General features: G+C 39.5%; 1 protein-coding gene across 1 annotated transcript; it reads left to right on the top strand.

Moving 5' to 3' along the window:
• The first annotated feature begins 6,117 nt into the window (after positions 1–6,117).
• Positions 6,118–9,289, top strand: LOC148025215 (pentatricopeptide repeat-containing protein At2g33680-like). The gene has a single exon (XM_087695009.1). The coding sequence runs from the start codon at positions 6,428–6,430 to the stop codon at positions 8,948–8,950; it is 2,523 nt and encodes an 840-aa protein (XP_087551135.1). The 5' UTR covers positions 6,118–6,427; the 3' UTR covers positions 8,951–9,289.
• Positions 9,290–9,492: the final 203 nt, after the last annotated feature.

The following is a 9,492-nucleotide window of genomic DNA, read 5'->3' as shown; positions in this document are numbered from 1 at the left end:
TTATTCAGATGGAAGGCCTATTGGTATTCGATGGGCAATGGGATAGGATGATGCTAAAGGGAATAGATATGCTATTGGATTTGATTAAAGGTGCTGAACAAGAGGCAACTAAGGTATTCGTAAGTAAAGAGGGAGCTCTTGGGGGTGGTTACAACTCTTAAATGTGATAAAGAGTATTTTATGGATGCTCGTGTAGTAGTGGAGACAGATTGTTTATAGTTATTGGGTTCTTAACTCTTTTTTGACCCATTTGCTACCTTCTTAAAGCCTTGTTTTTAGCCACTTGGCATGGTTTTCTTTGGCACTTGAGACATCATAACATGCTCTTTTAGTGACACAATGTGATTCAATCATATCTATAGTCATTTCATTGGCAATTTCATTTACTTTCTTTTGTGAGAGTTAAGTTTCATCTGCTACTATGATCCTATATCACCAAGATAGAAATTGGATAATTGAATTTTCTCCATTCACTCGTCCATTGCGATCAATTTTTCTTTGATATACTATCCAATGTGAATTTTCCATCCCTTACGCGAATCAAATCCCAATGCTTTCCTTTTTTGCAAAGTATGGCACATGCACATTAAGGATATGCTACAAAGGCATCTAATACACATGCATAACAATATTCTCAATCTTTTATACCGTTCATACACTTCTAAAATCTTGACTTAGTACATACCATGTAATATGTGATAGAACTCTTACAACACACTTGCACCATGTTTTCATAGAAGCTATGTATAACATCAATAAATTCTTACTTATGTCCATTATCAAATGCCATCTTTCAAAGTAAGGGAGCCAATTTATTAAGACTAATTCAAACATTGGCTTTTGGTAATTTTGTTTTTCCTCCATTACTTTGATCAAGAATCACAACATACAGCTTTTTCCACCCATTATAGTCTTGCGGCGTATGAAATGTGATATTCCCTTTCTCATCAATAGATGTCAAAAGAAACTTTCTAGTTTTGCCTTCTCCAAATCAAGCTTTTTTGGTTACTTACAAATTTTCCTAATCTCTTCTCATCCTTTTTAACATATACCCAATGCTTGTGTAGCCCAATCTTTGATAGCACTTGCTTCACATTCTTGCATACTACAATGGCTTCTTTTTTCGATTGCATTCTACAAGCAAATTAAATATATTCCTGCATAATTTTCTCCATAGTTCTGACAAAAGCGTGCAATAAATAAATGTAAACATGATCCAATGGAATGTTAAAGGTGGGCTTCCAAGTGGGATTTTCTTTATTATGTGTTTGTGCAACATTTGTCAAGCTTTGCAAGTTCTTCTTTCTCTCATTTCCTTCCATCCTCTTTGTCAAGCAATATAGGCATGGACATTTTGTATTTGCACCATTGGAGATTCCACACATGCATTTTAATGTTTTTAAGTCTCTTGCAAGATTCCATTCAATCAAGTGTTCAATAGATCCCTCAATTGAGACCATCTAGTCATGGTCATGATGATAAATGATGTTTGAATGCTTCTGTGCATAAAGAACAAATGTAGTACCTTAGATGTTTCCTTAGGAATTTCAAATATAGCAAGGCACCACACATGGTGCTCTAATTGAACACTAAAGTGCCTTGGGTTATTATTGTCAGATTGTAAGGCTCCATTCATGAAAGTTACACTAACTCTTTTGAGCTTTACTCCCTTGATGACCTCACTTTTATCTAATTTAATAAAAACTACAATTTACCACTACATTCCATACATATTACAATACATTACCATTGCAGACTTCACCTTGCATAGATATGGATAGTAATTGTTGAGTTCACTAAACTTAATCGCATATACATTTTTTGTCTCAACCTTTATTATTTCCATGCCAGTAAAATTTATGGGATCTCTTATTAGCCCCAAAACCTTTGTGTTAAGTAGCTGTAGGGCCTCTATTAACTTTGAAAATCTAGGAAGAGACATGATTATATTTTTCTTCAACACAAAATCAAACCCAATCTTCACACCCTTGAATATTTTTGAGTAAGTTTCTGTGCTATTGCCGGTCCTATCACAAATAGATTGTCCATTCACATTTGAAAACTTCTTTTAGATGTCTTTTAAGATGCATTCAATCACCTTCTTCTTTACATCCTTGAACTTTGGATTGTTCAAAGCATTTTCCTTGAACTTTGGATTGTTCAAAACAAATTCCAATGTACTTGTCTTTAGCAATCTTTGAATGGATGATCCAAGCTCACCCTTAGATATGTTCTCATTATGAGCTACCTTGCATGCTTTGATACGTTGCTTCCATTGGTTGTTGTTCACAATTAACTCATTAATTGGCTTTTTGTTTCACTTGCACTCCTATGCTAGCTTGTTGTTGATATTTCTAAGGTCATCCAATTGGAGCTTTATCTCCTTATACAAGATACCAATGTCATGAATAGTGTCCTGCATTGTGATGATCTGATTATTTTTATGCGTTATAATTTCATTCAACTGCTTCGCTGGTTCTATGAGCTATTATATTTGAAATTGATGTGCAGTGATCACATCATGACAAATTTTTACAGTTAATTAGAAGATTGTGAACACTTCAAACATTTGATTATTGAACCATCTAGTGTAACCAAGCAACCCATTTTTACCCTCACACATTTCAACAAGTTTGTGATTCCTAAAGAACCAGAGGTTTATTGGTTAGGGGATCAATTGGGTAGATTTCCCCATCAAACCATAAGTCCAACTGCTTCAATCCCATCTGCTTGTAACTTTGTAAAATTTAAGGATTAACATTGGTATTCTCTGTCCTTTTGAATAAGGGGGCATATTCCAGCTATATACAGCTCCTTTTTGCATGTATTCATCTTGCTTATTGTGAATTATTTCATATCTAACTAAATATTTTGCATTGAAAATCAAGCACCATACTCCCATAACTAACTCCTTTTTTAATATAGAATTTGGTTTTTTTTTTTAAATTGAATTAGTAGAGAGAAGGAATATGAGAAAATCCTTTATGGATAATATAAAAATGCAAAATAAGATTACAAAAGTGGAGAGAGAAGAGGATTATTATGCTATTCTTCTCTCTACTTTTTCTTGTTTTAAGTGTTGGAGGTAAAGGCATATGTGCTTACGCCACTCAAATATTTACTACACTTATAGTACACACACACACACACACACACACACACACACACACACACACACACACACACACACACACTCACTCACTCACACCCTTGTACACTACAAGTGGCGAGTTTCCATCATTGTCACTTCATTCTTTATTCTTTTATTGACTAATAAATAGGGGAAGGATGGTCACACGTTATGACTATTAGAGTTTTCACATTCTCTCTCTCTCTCTCTCTCTCTCTCTCTCTCTCTCTCTCTCTCTCTCTCCTTCCTTTATAGCTCGTCTCTCTCTTACTTTTGCTTGCTTGTGCTTCACTTGGGCTCCACCTTTCAACTAGTATCGAAGTCTTCATTGAGGAGCTTCACTTGCCATTGCTTTAGCCCAGTTCAAATACCTACAATCCATCCATTCGTGGTAGCCATAGCTTCAACTTCAAAGGTATGTAATTGATCTTCCTTGCCTCCCATCTACTTCTTCTTGACTTGTTTAGGCACCTTCGAAGGCATTATTGAGCTTTTACCTTAAGCTCACCCAAGTGAGCATTTGGCTCAATCATTACAATAGCAACCCCAATAGCAGCAGCATGAATTATGCCTATTGTCATTGGCAACCACATTCCCACCAACTTTGTTGGTAACATCTCGAGCTCTTAGGCAGTCATTGGATGCTTGGCAATTATTATTGACACTCTTGGGATTGGTATTGAGCATTTGAGCATTAACTTTGAGCTCCCCATTCATTATTACTGTTGTAATAAATAGCAAACCTGTTGTTCACAAGTATAGGGCAGCATACTCTCAACATTTGACACTTATTCATGCTTCATTTGATGCCTATTTGGTACATGGATTATTAAAGGATGCTTTGGTGATGTCTTGAGATACTTTGTAGGCTGAAATGAGCCAAAATAGCTCAAGTTATATAGAGATAGTCACTACTGTAACATAAGCACTTGTCTAAGACCGTTTATACCTACTGTATATGGGTATACTATTTGGATGTCTTGATACCTAACATTGATGCTTTGTTTATGGGGATATTTGAGCTTTCCATTTGCGTAACATTTGATGTCTTGAAGCTTTGCTTGCTACAGTGGCCTATACAGTTATGAGCTTGAAGAGTTCTCGTGGTTTATGCTCTCGGTTATGTGCTTGATGTACCTTGGATGCTCAAATGTTAGGCACTTGATGTCTTGAGCTGCATTGCTCATTTGTCATTCAGATTTGCTTTAATGGAAGCTACTTGCTATTGTGGATTCTTTATGCAGTTGATCTCTTGAGACTATCGGACTTTGAATTGATTTACATGCTCTCCTCATGCTCATTAGATATATCTAATCTAGTAGTGGGATGATTTGATTACATGCTTTAGACTTGGCACTTATCTCTGTCAATATGATGTCAGTGATGTATACATATGTATTTGTTATGTATTGAGCTTCATTACTCTCTACTCAGTCCATTGTGTATCTGGTAGCTCTCTTTTGTTACCCCTAAGATACACTACATGCATGGCATCTATGCCTATTGGTTGTATGGTTTACTAACACATTGAGGTTGTGATAGATCTTCATACCAATTGTATGCTTACTTACTATTGGTTGCTTTACAGATCCCGATTGTTCTAGGATATTCCTGGGACTGAAAGCTTAGCTTTTCTTGATCGATTACCCACAATCGGTTCTTGTCATATGGCTACAATTATTACATCAGTGTCATATTACAGTTTTCAACCTTCTTTATAAGAGCACATACTTGGAATTTGACAGTCTATTACTTACAATTAGTGGATATCTATATATTTTGATTCTCTCTCATATTTTGCTTTTCTTTTGGCTAAGTTTTGGGGTTATTTTGCAATGAGTTTTCTGATTTTTTACAAAAAAATGGTATACAAAGATAGTATACATGTAGATATACTCCGCAATAAAATGGAGTTGTTGAGTGGAAAAATAGACATATTACAGAGGTGGCTCATATATTGATGTGAAAAAGAAACTTGCCTTATTACTATTAGGATAAAGCAATTGCTACTAATGTATACATTATGAATAGGACACCCATTGGTATTGTACATGGTATGACACCCGAAGAGAAGTTTACAGGTAGAAAGTTAACGAAGGAAGGGACTAGTGTGTTCGTGCATTTGTATGAGTTTCATTCGATTTTTAGCCAATTGACTTCATAGGGCATGGAGTCTAAAGATAATCTCCCTTCCTTGTTTTTTCTTGTGACACTTCCTAAGTCATGGGACACTTTCCATGCGGCCATGTGTGCTAAAATGCCTAGAGATGGTTTGAAACTCTAAGATGTTGAGGGTGCCTTACTCACACAGAGGAGATAAACAAAAGGATGTAGATGCAACCTCTATTTTTCATGCATTGATTGTTAGGGAAAGATATGATGGTAAGAGCAGTAATGACCATCGAGTAGAGACTCATTGATGTCTCAATCTAGCAATAAGGCCAAATGGCCTAACTGCCACTCAAGAATGCAATATTCACATTGTATGATGGTATTGATTGGAGAGTGTTTTGCAACCCAAATGTAGTCATATATGGCGATTTTTGTCTCTCATTCTCTAATTGAGATGATGGGACAAAGGAGTTGTCAAGGCCATCTAAGTAGTCAATCTTGTGAAGACATCCTATTTAAGTCCAACAAACACCCAAAACCAATCATGATAATACTTTGATATTGCAAATTGCTTTCTTGCAATAAGAGTACTATGAAAAGGGAGAAATGATCCTTGAACACTTAGTGTTATATATAATTTAAATCAAAGGGAAAAGAAAGGCAGCTTTCTCATGATCTTGTCGTCTTAACATTCAATGGAGAAGGCGTGATAATAGAGGAAGCTATTAACACAAATCACTTCTTGGAGGAAGTTGCTAGTTCACATGGCCTAGACTAGTTTTTGGTTTTCACAAAAAACCCCCTTTGAAAACCCTCTTGAGAACAACTCCCACTTCTTCTTCACAGTAGACCCAAGATTGTAATATAAGAATGCCATAATAGTGAGGGCGATCATACATCCCCCTCCGCTCAAGATTCGTTTGTTCAGGCGTTTTAACTCCTTTCGAACTTGCAACAACGATTCATGTGGGCAGGCCTTTGAGATTAGATGGCCCTTGGGGCGGGGAGGCGCGCGGAGAATGCAGCACGTATTCTCAGCTTCTCTGTGTTCACAATGCGCACTCTGCATTGATCTATGAGAGGGCGATTTGCTGAGGCAGATGCCTGTGTAGTGTGCCTCCACATGCCTCAATTCGCTTCAGACGAAAGGCAGAATGCACAGAAGCAAAGTCCGTGTCCTTCAGGATGGCTTATGATGCAGGGGCGGCAGCGGTCGAAGGGAGCCTGATCGGCCTGCTGCATAGATGCAGGCGAAGCAAGGATGCGTCCCAGACCAAGCGACTGCAGTCTCACATCAGTGAGCTGGGCCTCGATGCCCATCCGCTCCTCAGCAACCACTTCATCCTCACGCTAGTTGAATGCGGCCGCCTTCCAGATGCACAGGTCACCTTCGAGAGGCTGCAGCTCTGTCACCGTGACATTGCGTCCTGGACATCGCTCATCTCTGCCTACATCAAGCATGGAGACACCCACCATGCCTTCCACATGTACCATACCATGGTCAATGAGCCCCTGTCCGTACAACCTAACCCAGTTACTTACCTTGCCCTTCTCAGTGCATGCTCCCAATGCAAAGACATCTATTGGGGGCATGTTATGCACATTGAAATCATCAAAAGGGGTTTCGAAGCGTGTACCTCCTCCGATGGCAGCTCACTCATAGGCAACACCCTTCTGGATATGTATGGCAAATGTGGCTTCCTTGCAGAAGTGTGGCAATTGTTCAATGGACTTCTTGTTCGGGACGTGGTCTCGTGGAATGTGCTGATCGCAGCATATGCTGAGCACAGGCGTGGTGGAGAAGCAGGTGCCTGCTTCCATCAAATGCAGCTCCATGGCATCACTCCTAGCATGCCCACATTTCTGTGCAGCTTGAAAGCTTGTGGCAGCAAAAAGGCCTTAGTGTCAGGGCATGAACTACATGGTGCAATCACCAAAAGAGGATGGGAAACAGAGCTTTATATGGGCAGTGCTTTAGTGGATATGTACACCAAATTTGGCTCACTCGTTGAAGCTCACAGCGTCTTCAACAAGTTGCCCCTTCGAAATGCCATCTCCTGGGCTTGCCTGATTGCAGGATATGCTGAACAGGGGATGGGTGAGGAAGTAGTGAAATGCATTCATGAAATGCAGCTTGAGGACATATCTCCAGATCCAGTCCTGTTTGTTTGTAGCTTGAAAGGCTGTGGCACAGTACTGGCATTAGAGACAGGCAGGAAAATTCATGCTGAAGTTACAAAACGAGGTATGGAAAGAGAGCTCCACTTGTGCAGCACGATGGTGGATATGTATGGCAAGTGTGGCTCGCATTTGGAAGCACAGCACATCTTTAACATGCTGCCAGCTCGAGACATTGTGTCATGGAATGCACTCATTGCAGGTTATGCTGATTATGGCTTCGGTAAGGAGGCAAGGAAGTGTTTGCATCAAATGCAGATAGAGGGCATCTACCCTGATTCTGTGACTTGCCTTTGTAACTTGAAAGCTTGTGGTACTGTAGGAGCCTTACAGACAGGCCAAGAAACACATGCTGAACTAATCAAAAAGGGTTTGGAAAGTGAGCATTCTGTGGGTAACACACTGGTTGACATGTACAGCAAATCTGGCTTGATTGCAGATGCACAATACTGTTTTGATAGGCTTCCGAATCAAGACAGAGTCTCATGGAATGCACTACTATCAGGTTATGCTGACCAGGGCCTTGACGAAGAAGTGCTTGACTGTCTCAAAAAAATGCAGCTGGTAGGTGTGACAGCTGATCCTGCTACATCTATCAGCTGCTTGAGAGCTTCAAGCTCTGTAGGGTCTTTAGAGGTAGGCCGTGAAATACATACTGAGATTAGGAAAGCTGGATTGGAGGGAGACCCTTTTGTGGCTAGCGCATTGGTGGACATGTATGGGAGTTGTGGCTCAGTTGAAGAAGCTCGTAAAGTGTTTGATAATCTCCCTGTTCAAGGTGTTGTACATTGGACAGCTATGATCAAGGCTTATGGTGAGAACCATGATGGACAAATGGCTGTACAATGCTTTGAAGATATGCAAGAAAAAGCAGTAAAACCGGATTCTATAACATTTGTGTGTTTGCTTGTTGCCTGCAGCCATGCAAACTTAGTCTGTAAGGGCCAGCAGTACTTCAAGTTGATGAGAGAGTATGAGATTGAACCAACCATGAATCACTATGCTTGTATGGTTGACCTTCTTGCAAGGTCAGGATATGTTCATGAAGCAGAGAGGTTTGCTACTGGTTTGCAAGGTCCTCCATGTAGGGAGATCCTGATGGCCTTGCTTAGTGCCTGTAAAGTGTATGGGAAAGTAGAGCTTGGAGAACAGTGCTTTCAAAAGCTTGTGGAGTTAAGGCAAGAGGATGCCTCTGCTTACTTGCTCATGGCAGACATGTATGCAAGTGCTGGCAGGTGGCACGATGCTAGAAGAGTGGATGAGATGAGAAAAGAGAAAAGGGCATTGAAGAAGACAGGCAGTGCATGGATAGAGGTGAATAAAGAAACATATAGATTTGTAGTGGGTGAAAATGAAAATGAGCATGGAGTATTCTTGTTTAAGAATCAGGGAGTACCTCTGAAGGATGAAGGATATGTCCCCCTTTTAGATTTGGTCTCAAGGCATCCTTGTGATAAAGAGATGTCAACCAATCGCCTTTTAGATAAATATTTAATAACATGCCAAAACAGTAGCTTTGCGTTAATTTAAATTTACAGTAAATTGTAACTTCTCGTGATATGATGTGCCCATAAAGTTGTAAAGACTCTGGCTGTTGCTAGTCCTATTTTATTCAACAATTAGCGGGCATAGGGTGGGTAAGTTGGTGCAATTTGATGCCAAGCAAGTATACTTCCTAAAGGAGGATAAATAGGGATTGATAATCAGGAAGAAAACTCTGAGGAAAATGAAGTGATAGCATTTTCATCGCCTATTTGAAGGAATGGTTGATTTGGATTTGAGTTTTATAAAAATGTGGCTAGTATGGTGGGAGGACAAGGGAAGCCAATTGGCATGAATGCTAGCATGGGGACAAGAGGGGACTGAAAACGGCTCTTAGATTTCCAAGGCTCGTTTTCATAGGCTAGAACTAGGTAGGGCAATACCTATGCCGCTGGATTGTTGGTGTCTGCGATACATTCCAAACACATTTAAAATTGTAAGTACTAGAAGCTAATCTAGTTAAGAAAGTTTGATCCATTTGTTAGCATTGCTCATTAGGGCATGTTTAGGTGATGGTTTGGCGCCTAGGT

This window comes from Lygodium microphyllum, chromosome 15 (genome assembly GCF_053477565.2).
Source record: "Lygodium microphyllum isolate KBCC chromosome 15, Lygodium_microphyllum_v1.1.10, whole genome shotgun sequence".
Classification (NCBI taxonomy): Eukaryota; Viridiplantae; Streptophyta; class Polypodiopsida; order Schizaeales; family Lygodiaceae; genus Lygodium; species Lygodium microphyllum.
This window is presented reverse-complemented; position numbering and strand designations above follow the sequence as displayed.

Coding starts and splice junctions, on each gene's coding strand:
- LOC148025215 (XM_087695009.1), top strand. CDS start 6,428: ATGGCTTATGATGCAGGGGCGGCAGCGGTCGAAGGGAGCCTGATCGGC.